The 19,097-nt window shown below is 37.3% G+C and overlaps 1 protein-coding gene across 3 annotated transcripts in view; it reads right to left on the bottom strand.

Moving 5' to 3' along the window:
- Positions 1-3,092: 3,092 nt before the first annotated feature.
- Positions 3,093-19,097, bottom strand: part of NISCH (nischarin) — a 47,712-nt gene continuing 31,707 nt past the window's right edge. The window contains exons 12-21 of one of the 3 annotated variants that reach the window (XM_058167182.1): positions 18,787-18,900; positions 16,854-16,962; positions 13,617-13,735; positions 13,085-13,131; positions 11,417-12,730; positions 10,691-10,865; positions 9,919-10,072; positions 9,188-9,316; positions 7,589-7,750; positions 3,093-4,844 (exon numbers count right to left, since the gene is read on the bottom strand). In XM_058167182.1, the coding sequence (XP_058023165.1) occupies positions 4,216-4,844; positions 7,589-7,750; positions 9,188-9,316; positions 9,919-10,072; positions 10,691-10,865; positions 11,417-12,730; positions 13,085-13,131; positions 13,617-13,735; positions 16,854-16,962; positions 18,787-18,900 (2,952 nt within the window). In that variant the 3' untranslated portion in view covers positions 3,093-4,215. Of the gene's footprint in view, positions 4,845-7,588; positions 7,751-9,187; positions 9,317-9,918; positions 10,073-10,690; positions 10,866-11,416; positions 12,731-13,084; positions 13,132-13,616; positions 13,739-16,845; positions 16,963-18,786; positions 18,901-19,097 lie in introns of all 3 variants that reach the window. The other 2 variants (XM_058167181.1, XM_058167180.1) reach the window with 2 other exon arrangements.

Below are 19,097 nucleotides of genomic sequence, written 5' to 3' on the forward strand. Positions count from 1 at the left end.
AGTACTTACAGGAAAGCTCAGTCCCTTTTGTCTTTTCGTTTATTTCACCACCTTCTGACCTGCACTGTAATCAAATTAGAATAGAATGGAATGGAATGGAATGGAATGGAATGGAATAGAATAGAATAGAATAGAATAGAATAGAATAGAATAGAATAGAATAGAATAGAATAGAATAGAATAGAATAGAATAGAATAGAATAGAATTTTTATTGGCCAAGTATGATTGGACACACAAGGAATTTCTCTTGGTGCATCTGCTCTCAGTGTACATAAAAGAAAAGATACATTCATCAAGGTACAACACTTACAACACAAATGATGGTCATAGGGTACAAATTTAACGCTTAATGATATAACACTTAATGATAAGCATAGGGTACAAATAAGCAATCAGGAACAATCAATATCAATATAAATCATAAGGATTACCAGCAACAAAGTTACAGTCATATAGTCATAAGTGGAAAGAGATTGGTGATGGGAACAATGAGAAGATTAATAGTAGTGCAGATTTAGTAAATAGTTTGACAGTGTTGAGGGAATTATTTGTTTAGCAGAGTGATGGCGTTCGAGAAAAAACTGTTCTTGTGTCTAGTTGTTCTGGTATGCAGTGCTCTATAGCGTCGTTTTGATGGTAGGAGTTGAAACAGTTTATGTCCTGGATGTGAGGGATCTGTAAATATTTTCACGGCCCCTGTTCTTGATTCGTGCAGTATACAGGTCCTCAATGGAAGGTAGGTTGGTAGCAATTATTTTTTCTGCAGTTCTAATTATCCTCTGAAGTCTGTGTCTTTCTTGTTGGGTTGCAGAACCAAACCAGACAGTTATAGAGGTGCAGATGACAGACTCAATAATTCCTCTGTAGAACTGGATCAGCAGCTCCTTGGGCAGTTTAAGCTTTCTGAGTTGGTGCAGAAAGAACATTCTTTGTTGTGCTTTTTTGATGTTAGCTGTCCATTTTAGATCTTGCGATATGATAGAACCTAGAAATTTAAAGGTTTCTACTGTTGATACTGTGTTGTCAAGTATTGTGAGAAGTGGAAGTATGGAAGGGTTTCTCCTAAAGTCTACCACCATTTCTACGGTTTTGAGTGTGTTCAGTTCCAGATTGTTTTGGTTGCACCACAAGGCTAGTCGTTCCACCTCTCGTCTATATGCAGATTCCTCATTGTCTCGAATGAGACCAATCACTGTTGTATCATCTGCGAACTTCAGTAGTTTAACAGATGGATCGTTGGAGATGCAGTCATTGGTATAGAGAGAGAAGTGGGGAGAGCACGCAGCCTTGGGGCGGCCCTGTGCTAATTGTACAGGTATCTGATGTGATCTTGCTTAGCTTCACTTGCTGCTTCCTGTTTGTTAGGAAGCTTGTGATCCACTTACAAGTCTGTAGCTGGTTTAGCTTAGTTAGAAGAGTGTCTGGAATGATGGTATTGAATGCTGAACTAAAGTCTACAAAGAGGACCCTTGCATAGGTCTTTGGAGACTCAAGATGTTGTAGGATGTAGTGCAGAGCCATATTAACAGCATCATCTGTTGATCTATTTTCTCGGTATGCAAATTGCAAGGGGTCTAACAGCAGATCCGTGATGGTTTTCAAGTAGGAAAGCACTAGCCTTTCAAAGGTTTTCATGACTACAGATGTTAGAGCAACTGGTCAGTAGTCATTCAGTTCCTTGATGGTGGGCTTCTTCGGCACTGAGATGATGGTAGAGCATTTGAAGCAAGAAGGAACATAGCACATCTCTAGTGATTTATTGAAAATATGGGTGAAGATGGGGGTCAATTGGTCAGCACAGACTTTTAAGCCAGAAGGAGTTATCTTGTCTGAGCCTGAAGCTTTTCCTGGCTTTTGTCTGTGAAATAGGTCCTGCACTTCCTTTTCTGTGATCACTAGGGGTTGTGAACCCAATGGAATGGGGTCAGTTATAGGAGGCTTGGCTGTTGTTGGTGTGTCTGAGATGGGGGTTGTGGAGATAGGTGGCTGTAGTTTCCTTTCAAACCTGCAGTAAAACTCATTCAGGTCATCTGCCAGTTGTTGATTACCTTCAGCCTGGGAAGGAAGTTTGCCATAGCCGGTGATATTTTTAAGAGTTTTCCACATTTGCTGGTTCATTTGCTGAAAACTGATTCTTTAGCTTTTCAGAGTAGCTTCTTTTTGCTGCTCTGATCTCCCTTGTTAGTGCATTTCTGGCCTGATTGTACAGAATTTTATCACCTTTTCTGTAGGCTTCCTCTTTGGAATGACGTAGCTGCTTAAGTTTAGATGTGAATCAAGGTTTGTTGTTACTGTATATTTGCAAGTTCCTTGTAGGTACACATAGGTCTTCACAGAAGCTGACTTATGATGTTACAGTATCTGTGAGTTCATCCAGGTCTGCAGAGGTATCTTCAAAAATATTCCAATCAGTGCAGTCAAAGCATGCCTGTAGCTTTAGTTTTGCCTCCTCCGTGCAGGTCTTCACTGATTTAATTGTTGGCTTTGTGGTTTTAAGTCTTTGCCTGTAAGCAAGTACAAGGTGAATCATGCAATGATCAGTGTCCTACAGCTGCTCGTGGTAAAGACCGATAAGCATCTTCTAGTGTTGTGTAGCAATGGTCTAGAGTATTCTTGCCTCTGGTGGGACAATTGACATGCTGAAAGTATTTTGGTAGCTCTTTCCTTAAGTTTGCCTTGTTTAGATCTCCCAAAATAATGGCCAGTGAATCAGGGTGTTTGGCTTCCCTGATTTGGTCAGCTAGAGTTCGTAATGTCTTGTTTATACAGGCTTGTGGTGGGGCATAAACAGCAATTAGAAGAAATAAGGAAAATTCGCGAGGCGAATAGTATGGTTTGCAGTTTATAATTAAAGTCTCTAAATTGTTATCACAGACTTTGTAAATTACTTTTAAATCTTGACATCAGTTGCTATTAATATATAGGGATAAGCCTCCTCCTTTCTTTTTACCAGATGTTTCTGTAATTCTGTCTGATCGTTCAATCTGAAACCCTGGAATGTTCAGGCTGCTATCTTCAATTGATTCATTTAACCAGGTTTCAGAGAAGCATAGGACTGCTGAATTGTGAAAATCAGAATAGTATTTGTTTAAGAGGAGAATTTCATCCATCTTATTTGCAAGTGAACGTACATTTGTTAGGAAAATTGAAGGCAAAGGAGTTTTATTGTGATTTCTTAATCTGTTTAAGATCCCAGCCCATTTACCTCTCTGTTGCTTCCATCGTTTGGTTTTTTTTGTAATCCATGATTCTGGGGGAATTGCCTCTTCCTGTGTTAGGATCTCCTCTATGTTGGTGTGTGTGTGTGTGAGATCACAGAAAGCTACTCCTTAAAGAAATGTTGCTTAATTTTTAGCAGATGGTCTTGTGAATAGGAAATCCTTAGTGAGTCGCAGAGAAAAATTAGAAATAAAGAAACCATTAGAGAGCATTTCACCAAGGCAGCGTTCGCCGGCGCCATCTTGGGGAAAATTACTAAGAATCTGATTATATCCTAAAAATTTGAGTAAACAACAGTTGTGTCAAAATTCAGTTTATTATTTTTGAGAAATTTGGCAACAGAAACAAGGTGCTCCTAACAACAAATATTTGTTGGCATCAAATAATTATTACCATTCCTGACCAATCATTCTGTCATTCAATTAGGTGAATTCCATCATGTTCACAATTAGCCGATAAAATTAAAAAATTGATACACCATAAAAAGACAAAATGTAAAAATTATAAGAAATATCATTAAATAATTATTAGCAGTATAAGCAATGTACATCTTGTACAAAGAAGATTGCACCTTAAAGTAGCACAAGCAACATGATACCTATATATATATATACAGTGTATATATATGTATAGAATAGCATTGTACAAAAAACACAATGGAAACATTAACAGCCCTAAGTGGAAGTATGAAAGCTGACTCCTTTTATTCCATACAGTTGCCTAGAATGCTTAATTAGGAATCTGGAACATGTTACTTGCTACATAAAAACAGAGTTTAGAAAATCCCAGGACAATCATTTAGCAGCTTACGTTGTGTAGTAAACCCCATTCCCACTGCACAAGAAATACCAATGGCAAAGCGTAGGGGAAAAAACCTCCAATGTAATGTGACATTGCTGTGAAGACAATGCTGATCCAGGGTTAATTCAGTCAGTACTGTGCTTTAATTCATAATTGGTAGACCTGATGAGCTGAAATTTTTAAACCTAACAAGGTTATCCGGTGAGCTCCAAAGGCAACTCCCTACCACATAGTATCTCCCACTGCCTAGCAAGTAGTGAGATCAGTTTTTCACGGCTATCAGGACTTGGGATAAAGACACACCAGAGCACCTCTTGGCTTACATTACCCTCTTGGGCAGACTGTCCTTTAGGAAAACTGAAGACATTGCCAAAGTGATCCAAGGTCAGGTTCTGCATGAGATCATGATTCTGAATGTCATCAAAAACAAATGTGAGTGCCTGAGGATAGGCCTGGTAGCCCATGAGCACCCGATCTAGGTCACGAATTCTTCTTCCATCTGCAAGTTGATACTTGTCTCTCTTTGGTGGTTCCTTTGCAAACTCAGGCCGTGGGTAGCTGATGTAGTCCTCGTTAAAGAGAAACAAATCTGAGCTAGTTAGGATCAGTGTTTTAGGCTGGAGGGAACTGCAGGCCTGAGCAATCCCCTCTGTAATATTGACCTGAAATGCCAACACATAAAGGAGTAGATTCAGGGATGGGGATTTCATGACACTGTTCATCTTCTCAGCAACCAAAAAAGCAAGGTCCCCAATTTCTTCTTCATTGGGATATATGAATCTCACTCTGCTAGAGTGAATCAGTTCATAGTTTTCCATTTTTCCTGAAACAATAAAGAATATAATATATTTTGGATAATTAGATTTAGAACTAATTCAGAGCACTTTTTCCTGAAAAAAATATGTTCTCAAATTAAAAATTGAAATAATTAAAAGCACACTATGAAGAACAAAAAAGACAAATACCAGATCACACCCAAAAAAACGGAGTTATGAATCAGAAAATTCACCTGTGCTACATGTACTCATGAGGTAAGCTATTTCCATTTAATTTTAGACTTCCGTATATCATAAGACATCAATAACAGATGTGCATTATTTTGATATTTGCTGAAATAATTCATGTGAAGCAACCTGAGCAATCCAATATAAACACATTTTTCAGCATACTTTTAATTACAAACATACATACATGGTATGTTCTTCCTATTTATTTTTATGAAGATCCCAGATAGCCAGACAAGCAGAGGTATATGAACTGACAAGATAGATTAGGGTAGTGGGAATATATGGCAGGCTTTTCTGAGACCACATGTGATTATGATAAGACTGATCACATCTTCGTTCTGTTTTTGGACACAGGCAATAACTATACTATTTGTTCAGACTTTTAACACTCTTGAACAGTTAAGAGTGGTGTAGTGGCTGTGACAGGCACCATCAAGTTCACTTGAAGCTCAGTGATGTGACCTTAAGCTGCTCACTCTCTTTGAGCCAATCTATTTCATAGGATCGTTGTTAAAGAAAAAGGCAAGCAGGGAGTCCTGTGTATGCTGCTGTTAACAAGAAGACAAGCTATAAACCTAATAAGCAAAACCACACCTATATATTCATTATGAAATACTTACATGAAAGAAAGTGAAGTGGTTTGTATGTGCGTTTACAAAACTAATGTAAAATACATTATGGCTAAGAGATAGCAATTGGTGCAAAGCTATGCAGTGAGCTTTGTAGCTGAATAGACACGTGAAGCGAAGTCATACAATATCAGACATAGCAATAACCATACCACACTGATTCATGCTAAGCTTTAACGCAATGAAACTCCCCTATTTTCTCACTACTATCACTGTTTTAGTTGGGCACACTAAAATATGCCTTTGTCCACACCATTTCATTTGTGACTGGTGCTTCAACATGGTATACTTTCTATTTAAAATTTTACCTTTTTCTTAGGGCTAGTCTACTTTTTTGAAGAATTATATAATACAGAAGTTATGGGAATTGCAGTTTAGGACTAAAAAGAATGGCACAAATACTGAAGAAATGAAAAAAAGCAATAATATTGTGGTAAAGAGCTAGGGCAGATGTTATGATCTTATTACTTTTGCATGTGAAGGAAGTATCCTTTCAAAACATGAGGAGAGAAATAGAATAGCATCTGCATCCAGTAACTAAATGATTCTATACTCCTTTCCTATTTTAACTCTTTAGGCCAGACCCAAGAAGTTCAGCATATTTTCTTCTGATTCTTTTAAAAAAAAAGACTAGCTAGAAATGCTGCTTAAAACCAATTTAAATCTCAGGTGTGCCTCAATCACCAAATGCATGGTGTGCCCAGGTCACATGGAATGCCCTCTAATAGTGTAAAGTAACATCTGACTGCTGTTTTCAATTATTAGTAATTTAAAACCATGCAAAAGAAAAGTGTCCAAGGAATGTATGCACTTCCACACTGAGAGCCATCAGCGGTTCACTGACTCTACAATGTATGTGAATCACAGCTGATTTTTGATCATTGGTTATTTATGAAGACATGTGGGCAGATTATCCAATGAGAATATGTAGCTGAGTTTGCTGTTGATAACAATGAATATATTTTCAGGCCTGAATTTGTTCATTAGTAAAACTGGATTTCCAAAGTCGGAATACATCATCAGTTTAATTTTTAAAGTTCTCAAAGCTTGCATGAATAAGAACAAATTGAAAATGAATTACATGAAAGTGGAAAACTCTTTGTCACACTGCTGGTATGTGGGTGTGACAAGGATTTCCTGACTTTGCTAACCAGTTTATGGCAATTCTATGCCCTTTCATTTTTACTGAGGAGTATCAAGTAATATATTTTGCCATCAGACTCAGTGCCTGGGAAAAAGCAATAGGCAAGCATGAGAAAGTATGTGGAATAATAAATGTCTTCTCCAGGGGAGAGGAGAGACTCCAATTTACATTAATTCTTTTTCCTGTATTAGCAGGCACCACGTACCTACCAATCCAGTAACAAATTGAACAATTTGTATGTCCTCAATTTCATTCCTTCCTTCTCTTCCTTTTTTCCCCTCTTTTCTCTTGTTGTTCTGTTCTGTTCACTCAGGCAACCCAATTGTCATTCTCTAAGCTGCACATTCAAGACGCTATGTCTTTACTTCAAGTGGAGTTGCCTACTTTAGTTTTAGCAAAAGATACTAATATATGGATCACTGCAAATGAGAGTCAGTTTTCTCTAGTGGTTAAAGCAACATGTTAGAAACCAGGAGAACGTTAGTTCTAGTTCCACCTTAGGCATGAAAGCTGACTAGGTGACTTTGGCCCAGTCATTCCATCTCAACTCACAACGTCAGCTCAAGTGACAAGTTGCTTGTGCAATTCCTATTGAGATTTTTTTTAAAAAGGCAACTTGCGAGAAAATGTTAGGAAGAAAAAATATGTATCATTCCAAATGCAAAATGCCATTCTTGATGATTTGCTATCAAAAGTTAAATCTTAGCAAATCAAATGAACATTACCCCGGAGAGGTGTGATGAAATATATAAATTTAGCCTACTAAAATATTTCTAAATTACTTTACCTGTATTTTTCTTCCCAAATTCAGAGTAGAAGTCCTTATCCACTGGTTCTGGTGATGGTGTCCTTGCAAGGAGTGAGAGCACTGCCATGAGGTGCTGGATAAAAGCGTGAGTACTATAACTGTCTCTCGTTAGGCAGGTTAATATGTGTTCCGCCGAATGACCTGAAAAGGACACAAAACTAAGATTCTTTCTAATACTATTACAAAAAGGGTAGCTTTTAAACACATGCATACTGTGGAACTTTTATATAAATTTCACATACTACTTAATTAAAAATATTAAGTGAACAATTATAACAATTTCCAAATATTATCATTTCTTCATTCAATTTGGCACAGGCTGTTCTATAAAACACTGCCTTCCCAATCTCCATTTTGGCTGGCAGAGGGTTGCAGGAGGCTGTTGCAACTGAAAACGGAGCTCAGGAGCCCAGTTTCGCTGACAGAGTGCTTGGCCCACCATAGGCGCCCCCAACGTAAGTGATGTTGAGCTGCCCATGCCCACCATGGCCACAGCCCCCACGGCCCCCTGTGGTCAAACACAACCCTGATGCGGTCCTCAATGAAATTGAGTTTGACACCTCTACTTTAAATCATTGACAGTTTAACAGTTGTATCTTTTAAATTTGTTTTCCAATGAACATTTGCTTATTAAAGGTAAAGGTAAAGGTTACCTCGCACATACGTGCTAGTCGTTGCCAACTCTAGGGGGTGGTGCTCATCTCCGTTTCAAAGCCGAAGAGCCAGTGCTGTCCGAAGACGTCTCTGTGGTCATGTGGCCAGTATGACTCAACACCAAAGGCGCACAGAACACTGTTAACTTCCCACCAAAGGTGGTCCCTATTTTTTCTACTTGCATTTTTACATGCTTTCGAAACTGCGAGGTTGGCAGAAGCGGGGACAAGTAATGGGAGTTCACCCCGTTACACAGCAGCACTAGGGATTCGAACCACTGAGCTGCCGACCTTTCGATCGACAAGCTCAACATCCTAGCCCCTGAGCCACAGTGTCCCTCTTCATTTGCTTATTACTATTTAAAAATTTGCTATTTAATGAATAAGTGCCATAGCCTTAGTCACAGCCAAGGCTGGATTTATTTACCTCTTCTGAGATTGGTTTATTTCATAAAGGAAGAACTGATTCTGCTGTCACATATTTCAATTTCAATGTTATACATTCAGGAAGTGGTGCTATAGAATTTATTTCATCCCCCCACCATCATTTATTCCTTTTAGTCTTCCAGAAAGTAACATGTGGTGTGGGAATACCATCTCTCCTACACACTAGTGCTAGGGAGAAGGACATCAGGTGAAGCATTCCTTATACAACCCATAGAAAGGAATTTTGCTAATTTTTTATTTATTTATTTACATTTATAACCCGCCCTTCTCCGAAGACTCAGGGCGGCTTACAGTGTATAAGGCAATAGTAAATATAGTAAGCATTTGAAATAATGACATATTATTTCAAATGCTCACAAAGAACCACAATAAAGTGTGTCCTATACTAGGAATAATGGATGGATTCACCTCTAATCAACAGTTTGCTGATAAAAAAAGTGCAGGAATGAAGAAGAAAAGATATCTCAATGCAACTTACCAGTAAGTCGAAAATACTGATCAAAAAGTCCAACGTTCACTGAATGCAGATCATTTAATTTTAGAACTAAGCAAGGAGTGAGATGGAAAGAGCTGAATTCATCGTCCAAGACATCAGTGCCCCAAAACCCTATGATAAATGTACAGTAGTCAATACCTAATTGCCTTAAAAATAATTAGTTTCAGGTATCAGGAGAATTAATGTTCATAATTGCATCCGGCATCTTTATCTGAAATAAGCCATTATTGACGGTGCAACTATGTATTACTCTAACAAATATGTTTTAAAATCTGAATCATGTAGATAACACGAACCAGTACCAGATGGGTGCACTGACACCGATAATATAATAGTCTGCTTTTTACCCATATAATTCTGCCTTGTAACAGCACTTGTACCATCCCCTACTTTCTGGGTTACCAAATAAAAATATTGTGGAAAGTTTTAAAAGAAAAATTTAATGGCTAATCAGAATTAAAAACCCTGTTCCAGTCTGAGAAATTTTCCTTGAAACCATCTCCTCATAATTCTGTTAAAGCTATATAAGGGAAGCCTGTCACTCCCAAGCATGCCATCAACTATGAGGCTTCCACAGACTTTTGCTTTAAGAACAATGGAATACCATAGGTACAAAGCAAGAGTTTTAAATTATGGCACCTTTGTACAGGCCTTAGTGTGATTAAAAATCTGCAAATGTTTTGAAAGCCAGGAACCAGCCTGTTCTACCATACCTGAATGGTGATTATTAGAATGCGTCACAGAATCATCCAACAAGAAGTAAATAGCTTTAGTTGAAAGCAGTACACAAGCTGTCACTTCCATATCCGGAGCTTTATAAAACAGAACAGATGACCACATGAGATGTCTTAGTTCTTCATTTTCGACCTATAATATTGACAACGCAGTTAATCTTTTAGTTAAGTATAATTTTGGATGTATTTTCTTTGACTTGACTAAGAAAGGCTCACATTTTATTATTACTTTGCATATCAGGATGCTTGCAAGTGTAAATTCCACTATGAAAATAGATTACCTCATCTTCCTTCCCCTTTATCTTGCTTAAAGTTATCTATACAACATCTGAGTTTTGTTAAATGTTTGCAGTGATTCTTCAGCATCGTCATCATTTGTGTCAACTCTTTCAATTCAGAGATGCACCTTGATATTTGTGGTATCTCATCAATGACCCAATTATATTTACGCATTTAAGTACAAAGTGCATCCTTTTAAAAAATGCGGATTGTAATTTATACTTATTGAACACCAACTTTTTAAGGATTGCAGCTTAACCTGTCCTTTTCATTATAGGTCAATTAAAGAAATCTACATTACTGCAGTTATAAAGTGGCAATATTAGCAATATGAACTGTATATTCCCATCTGTACCATCCCAACAAACGCTATGACTGAGGTGCCCCTAGGCAATTTGCTGATCTTCAAATGCCATTAAAACAGACTAGCACAGCTTCTCTCCTGGAATCTCTTATTTTTGTGTACTAATACCTCAGCAATGCTGTTATGGAAAAATTCCATAATGTATTTTTCTTTTAGCCGAGCTACATATTGAAGAGATGGAGAGACTGAAAGGTGCAGAGGTATCTGATTCTCATCTGTAATTCTTTGCATCAGAAATTCAGATGGGTACAATGATGAGAATGGCAAACGAGGCTTGCAAAAGCTGGAAAACAGATTAGTGCACACGATCAGAGAAATACAAATAAAACACAAGGTGCATTATAAACATTCCATCTTATTACTCTTTCATAGAATAATATGGCTTTCAGAGTATCAGTTTATTTTGCATAGAGCAGTTTTCATAAACTTTATAGATATTAGAACTCTTTACCAAACGTATTTTGAAAATATCTGACAATATAAGTAAGTGGCAAGAATCATGTTCAAGATACTACCTACTGTTTTGACTCAAATAACTAAAAACTCTCATTATTCTTCTGTGTTTTGAATACTTGTACCTTCAAGTCAGGCTTGACTCCTGGCAATAGCCTGGAGAAGTTCCTGCGGTTTTCTTGACATTTTTTGCAAGCATGTTGCCACTGCCCTATTCCTAGGGCTGAAAGAAAATGAATGGCCCAAAGCCACTCAATTGGTTTTGAACATAAGGCAGGACTAAAATTCAGAGTTTTGTGGCTTCCAATCCAGTACCTTTAATCGCTACATCTGATTCACTCTCAGGTTTTGAATAGTTAATTTAAAAATGCATATACTTACCTTGTAGTTGGACCATGCCTTAAACAGTCCGTTAAAGAATTTCTGATTGATTCTACATGATTGGCATCTTTGAAAATAATTATGGTTTTGATGTCTTGCAAAAGGGTCCTCAGAAAACTATAGATTCTCAGAAAATGAAATTTCTCATGAGGTAGGACAAATATTGCTGTGACAAATCTGTAGCCAATTATCAAGTCCAGGACGTATCCATCTGAAAATGAACCTTCTTGCTGAACTGAATAACACGTGGGATGCAAAAGAACAGAAGCCAGTGGAATTCTGTTGAGTTTGAAAATGTTCCTGGCATTCTCTGAGTCCATGAATTTACCTGGCAGTATATTAAAATCAACTTTAACTATGTGAAGGTGGTGAGGTGTAAGAAATATCCAACAAGGATGCAGCATACGATGGCTCTCTCCAGCTGATTTATGAATTGCAGAATAAAATGCAGAGCAACCACAATGCTTAGAACAGGTTTTACCATCATTGCCCAGTTCTGGCAGACATAATTCCTTTTGACCATCAGCTTTATGATGACAGTACAGATAAACTGGGAAACAACCTTTTATCTCCGTGTTTTCAGATGAAATATGATAAAACCCCATCAGCTGGTAGACAAACTCTTGCAAACTAGCTTTGCCACAATACAGTACAGAACCTGCTAAAGCAGGCTTATAGTGCCGAGCGCGAAACTGTTGTAAACAGGAATAGAAATCTTGCAGATTCTGAGTGTCTGACACAACAAACAAGCAGGTATCTCCATTGTTTATGTTAAACATCAAACATATTTCTGGTATTAAAAAACCAAATTCACTGAGGTCAGAGTATGGAAAGCAAAGTACAACTTTCAAGGCAGAAAGTATATGCTGGCAACTTCCTTTGGAGTCTTGAACAATTTCAAATACAGCTATCAAATTACTGGCCAAAACAAAACAGGAAGCAAACTGCCTGAGTCCTTTATGAACCTGAATGCAAAAACTCCAGAGGATTTTGATTATATTATCCTGTTTTGCTTGGGTCGTCTGCACACCACTTGAGGTGGGAGCTGCTTTAGAGATCTGACATCCTTCATGAAGTCCCATTTCAAAGTAGCCATCTTCAGTTTCTGTAACTCCAGAATCACTCAAAAGATTTCCCATATTCTCATTTTCCACTGAAAAGAGGGGCACATTTCCCACGGCCTCTGCAATCAAGGTAGAGAGATGTTGCACAAAGTCCTGATTTGTGGTAGCGTATGACATACAAGTGAAAGGCAGAGTAACAGTATTAAGGGAGTCAGGCAAGGAATCAGGTCCTTCTTCTGGATATCCCAAGCTTTAAAAAGAAAGAAAGAAAGACAGAAAGAAAGGAGGAAACTATAGTAACCTAATTTAAAATATTGACTTCAAAAAGTTTCAAAAACTAGTTTTGTTTCTCAACAACTGAATCACATGGCATAGATCTAATGTAACTGCAAGCATAAAGCTCATTCACCCAGAAGCCTCATGGAGTTGCCCAGGCTTCTATAGTAATGAAAAAAGGGAGGACAGCTATGCCTCAGTCAGATATTTCATGAAGTTTTGCTATTGTTTTTTTCATTCTTCAAAGAATCAGGCTGCAAAAGACATTTTATATTATGTCAGAGTTCATCAGATAGAAGAGAATATCAAACTGAAACTGCATTCTCACCACATATGTGTGCTTTTATCAGAAAAGTCCAAATCTGGAGCAGATACCTTCAAAGAAAAGGGGGGAAAAAAAGAAGATAACTGATCTTTCTGTTCCCTTCTGGGTTTATTTTCTTAGACATCATTATTCTTCTGTCTTGTGCTATATGTATATATTTTCTTACTGTTTTTCTTACTGTTCTTTGTTTTAAATGCTTTAATGATTATAAGCCATCCAGAATTGTTGGCAGTCAGGCAGCACGTACATTTTAGGAATAATTCTTATGAGCACAGTTGCTTCACAACTGAGTTGCCGTCCCAATTGTGGTCTCAATGAAAAAATATCTGTATTTTTAACCAAGATACAAAATGGTCACAAATTCAGTATATAGAAAGTCTATGCTATGTAAAGAAAAGTATCTCCTCTACCCAGAACTTACTTTACAGAATCCTTTCATTGATCTTTTGTTTGAAGAGACCAAGGAAAACCAGTTCAAGAAACTTAAACCCATCTTAAAAGGTATAAAGTATTTTTCAACTGAACATGCCATTACCTGACTTGCACTACACGAGTCTGGTGTTTCAGGGCATCTTTGGGTAACTGTATGGCTTTTAGGAGTCAAACTACTTGATGAGAAACTGCTGACTAGGGCTGTTTTCTTGTGCATTATTTCTACTAAACAGAAACAGTTAATGTTAAACAAATAACACAGAAAATATACCAAACTATATTCTATTTCACAGTAGCGTGTTTACTTATCAACAACAGAATGTTTTATTTATAAATGTACTTTTTGATTTGTTCTATATTTTAAGTTGCTCCAATGGTAAAGACTACAGAAAATTCTGTCTAACAGATAATATGCACTTTGTGGCAGAGTTAACATTCCAACTTAATTTACCCTGTAATCAATCTATTTAAACACATGAAATTTTTGTCATCTTTTCTCCGCCCAAACTATTTTATTTGTACAACAATAAGTATGATCAATCTATGTATATAAATTTACACCTTCCTCAGAAATTTAAGCAACTTATATTTGAAAGTCTTTCATATAACTTGGAATTTGTGAAGTGTGGACGCATGTATTATTCCATACTCAAGTCATTTGGAGAATGTCCTGTAACATTGTCAAATGAGGGAGGCATCTAATTTTCTGCTGATGACCTCCCATTACCATCACTGATTGGACTGGAGAAAAAGCAATGTGGAAACTGTTCATGACAGCAGCATGCACACTTTGCAGCATGCGTAAAAGACTGTCAAAATACTCCTACAAGAGCTTGCATAAGTGATGAGAAAGGAGGGAAGACTGCTAGAGAAAGTGTAACTTTTTAAGCCATAACTATTGACCAAGATGGTGGGCAGTATCTCACCTTTTTAAAAACATGCATATTGCATTTAATGAGAAGTGATTCATTATGCCAGCTCTGAGATTGGGATAGGTTTTTTTTTTCCAGTTTTTCTAGGTAAATTTTGTAAGAAAAAATAGACTTTAAGATCCTGTGGATCACAGGCTGATTCCCACTATTTTAGGCTTCATCCAGAGAGAATGTTGCCATCCAGAGAAGATTCAGCCTATACACAGAATATGTATTTAATTAAAAGACCTATATGGCCACTCATTTATATAGAATAACTCGTGGGGGGCTCACAGCATAAGATATAAATGCACACAATAAATTAATGTATCTTCTAGCACTAGAGGCATCCTCCCAGATGCTTTAAAAATGCAACATAATAAAAATGCAGCAGTTGTATTTTTAGTGTATTTCTTTGCAATATTCTTGCCACCCATGACTTGAGTTCTTCTCAGAGTAGCAGCATAATTCTGTGGCTATTAATTAGGAATTTACAATCTTTGTTTAGGAGAGAACATTCCTAGTATGTTTAGGATTGCAGAACAAAAATATAAATACATTAATGCAAGTAGATTATACTTGTTATCTCTTATTATTCATATGTATGTATGTATGTATGTATGTAGGACTTGGCATATTCGGGTCTTTTCCCGTGTAAGGTTGAGAGTATCTTGGTGACGTTTCGACGAGGTCTCAGTCATCATCTTCAGGCTGGTGCTTTCGGCTTCGTGATTCGTGCTTGTGCTCACACAAGCACGAAGCCGAAAGCACCAGCCTGAAGATGATGAGTGAGACCTCATCAAAACGTCGCCAAGATACTCTCAACCTTACATGGGAAAAGACCGAATAGTGCCAAGTCCTACATACCTATACCCGTGAAAACCTACAAATATATATATATGTGTGTGTGTGTGCGCGTGTGTTTTCTGAGGTTTTCACGGGTGTTTGTATGTAGGTCTTTGGTTATTCGGGTTTTCTCCCACGTAAAATTTTCTCCTAGAAACACGAAGCTGTAAACACCTAGCCTGATGATGACAAATGGGATTTCGTCGAAACGTCGCCAAGACACTTCCAATTTTATGCGGGAGAAAACCCGAATAACCAAAGATAGATAGATAGATAGATAGATAGATAGATAGATAGATAGATAGATAGATAGACAGACAGATAGATATATGAATTTATATATGAATATATTAGCATTTTAGTTATTAATAGGAAGTTTATGTGGTTTGTATATCTGCCTCTTTATTAATATAAACATACACACACACTATATCTAAAGATGTATTGGTTTATTATTGTATTACATATGATGTTATTTATGTATTATAATTTATTCCACAGGGAACATTTGAAGCTCTGAGATATTAGTTAAAAGAAAAATAATCTATTATAGTTCTGCAAAAACTGAAGATAACAGGAAGTTAAAGTATTATTTGTACTATTTTCTGTTTCCTGTAAAAATATTTAAATCTTGGATCATCTTTTTTTAAAAAACAAAACAAAACCCTCAATGACACTAATATGATTAATACTTTGTGGAAACAGATGGTGTCATAAAAATTTGTTGTATTCAATTATGAAATAAAACTGAACTGAATGACCCCTATCTCACTGCTCTTTTTACAATTTATCCCAACAAATCAGCAGGTTTCGAAGCTTATAGTCCAGATTAGAGAGTCAGAAATCAGGAACCCAAACATAAACTGCATGGGTTCTTAGTACCATAGCTCATTGTCTCCAAGAATATATAGTCTTAGAAATGTATATTCATATGTTCATTAACATACTACTGAATTCTGCTCATTCTGACACTTGGAAAATCATCTGAGCTTTGGGAGAAATGATATCTTATTGGTAGCTTACAGAAACTAAAGACTGAAACCATAAAAATGGCAAGGAACAGTAGTCAGCCTTATATTCTGGGATCAATAGAGTATTATCATAACAATACTACCCTACGAAACAAGTTACTATTGAAAAAACTTGGGATTTGGTAGATGAAATGCTATCTTATGTACTTTCCCAATAAAGTTTCTGGATATTTCCTATTTGAAAATATTTTATTTACTAGTAGCATGTCTAATATGGTTTCCAGGCCTGACATAGCACCCATTGTGCAAATAAGAGTAATACATAATAATGTTGCAGTTAGCTAGACTTAAAGTATTTTGTGGGGTAGGAAAGCAGAGAATGCTTTAGAGATGATCACATATGTTACTCAGAAATACATGCCCCACAGATGTTCCCTAATTATAAAACAATTTTTCAAATAAGAATAATAATGAAGAATGCTTCAGGAAGCAAAATATTATACTGTGGCTGCCAAATCCCATTTCTATATAGATAAATTCATGTATATCAATGCAGCCTACAAAGGCAGAACCAAGAGGCCCAGCCTAGCAGCATGATACATACATGATTACCTTGACTGGAGCTGACAGGACGTGGCAGAGAAGGAGAGGAAGGATGAACAGAAAGAGAAGAACAGTTTGATTTTGAACTGGTGGCAGAAAGTTTGGAATCTTCAGGGATCTAAAAAAAAAAAAGAGAGAGAGAAGGGTTAGGAACAAAGGTTACAAAGCTGCCCTACCAGTTAAAAACAAGGGCTGACATACAAGCAAATAATATTATTATTGGGGGCAATATCCTGATATTGTAAACCACCCAAACAATGCTGTAAAGCACTATGGGGCAGTTTATAAATCTAAGTGCTATTGCTATGGATAGAGTATTTTGGAGTGATTTAACACAGGCTGTTTTCATTTAATGACTGTCTTGTTTAACAACTATTCAGAGTTACCATGGTGCTAACTTTATGGCTGGTCCTCACACTTAGAAGCATGACAGCATCCTCACACTCGTGGTCAAGATTTGAGTGGGTGGGTGTTTATGATTGTTGCAGCATCCCACTGTCACCTAATTGCCGTTTGCACATTTCACAGCCAGCTTCCAACAGTCTGATGACCCGGGGCCTGGCACAGAGGCAACACAGTCAGCTAACAGTTCAAACCGCCCCTTTATTGCTCCAAATGTTCCCCAAATGTTCACATGTTTCTGGCAAGTTCCAGAGCAAAGTGATCACACACACACACACACACACACACACACACACACACACACACTTCCAGCAGCCTCTGGCTGCAAGTAGTCCAGCACAAAACTGTGAGCACAACAGCTGCAAAACAAGAAATCCAGCAGGGCAAGGGAATAAGTCAATTGTCCAGGAAGCAAAGGAGCAAGGCAATTAATCTAGGAAGCATGAAATAAAGCAAGAAGTCCAGGAAATGTCCAACGTCCACAATGGCACACAAACCTCCATGAATTCAGCATTTGTTCCAACAAATGCTCCTCCCCATAGCATCTCCTTAAGTCTCAGTCGCCAGGTGTGCCTTGTGGAGAGGGGCGGGGCACTCTCCTCCTGAGTGGTCAGGTCAACCTGAGCTGTTCCTGCCTTCTCTCCACTCTCCGTGCTCGAAGATCAGGAAGGGGTGATCCTTTCTCAATGCCTGAGCTCTGTCTTTCATGTTCACTGCTTAGCCTCTCTTGGTCATCCTGCCCCTGTTCCTCCCTGCCTACAAGCTGTCCCAATCCTGAAAGGCCCTGGCCTGCCTTAGCCTGCTCCTCCCCATATTTCTCCAAAGCCAATGAAGCCTCCCCTTCAATCTCGGTCGGCTCCCGTTCCGACTCGTCTTCCTCCGCAGATTCAGGCTCTGACAGGGGAATGACCAACAGTCAATAAAAAAGATGACAGTGAAATTGCAATTACAGTCATGTGATTCCTTACTTAAGGCCACAATGAATCATTTAGCAACATCATAGGAAGTGATATTGTAAGTCTTTCACAGTCACATGATATCTTCCTTAATGACTGCATCGCCCAACAATGGATTTGCTGCTCCCAACTATGGCCATTAAACAAGGAATACTTCTATTATATTATATATTTTTTAAATTGATAAGATGGGTGGTACATACATTTAATAAACAAACAAACATTATTAATACTACTACATAAAGTTAAATTACTGTATGACATAATGAGACTAAAACTTGGTTGCCTCATATCTCATCTGCCTATTTTACTGTACCTGGGAGGAATTCAAAATTTTTTATTTCATTTCTGTATTATAGTTAAGTGACCTAATCCATCATGGACAAACGATGACTAATCTTAATTACAGTTTATTAGAGTTTATTCAAATGACATATTAAAGTATAGTTCATTTCTTTCTTGTGAGTACAGTAGGCTAATAAAATTTCAGTTTGGGGGAAAGATGCCAGCCTCAAAAATTATAAATATGTTTTAGTGTTATATTTTAGAGGTGACAGTTAAAATGGTCTATTCATGTGTCTTACCTTCTTATCAGAATTACTCATTTTGTATTTCACATCTTTTGATTTTTGTATAGCCTTCAACACTTCAACAGTGTCAAGTTCTTTTTCAGTAGTTATGGTATTATCCAAACAAACCTGAAGGATATCAAGAAGCCAAATTAATCCTCAACTAAAGAGATAATTGAATTGAATTAGATCAACCAGAAAAATGGCATTTGTCCAGCATGAAAATAGAAATGAATGAGGTCTTCCATTTTTAAAAATAGGTTTAATGCTTTGACAGAAAAAAAGATAAAAGATTCATAAAATACAAAAAGGAAAAGGAAATAAAT

This window comes from Ahaetulla prasina, chromosome 2, assembly GCF_028640845.1.
Source record: "Ahaetulla prasina isolate Xishuangbanna chromosome 2, ASM2864084v1, whole genome shotgun sequence".
Taxonomy (NCBI): domain Eukaryota; kingdom Metazoa; phylum Chordata; class Lepidosauria; order Squamata; family Colubridae; genus Ahaetulla; species Ahaetulla prasina.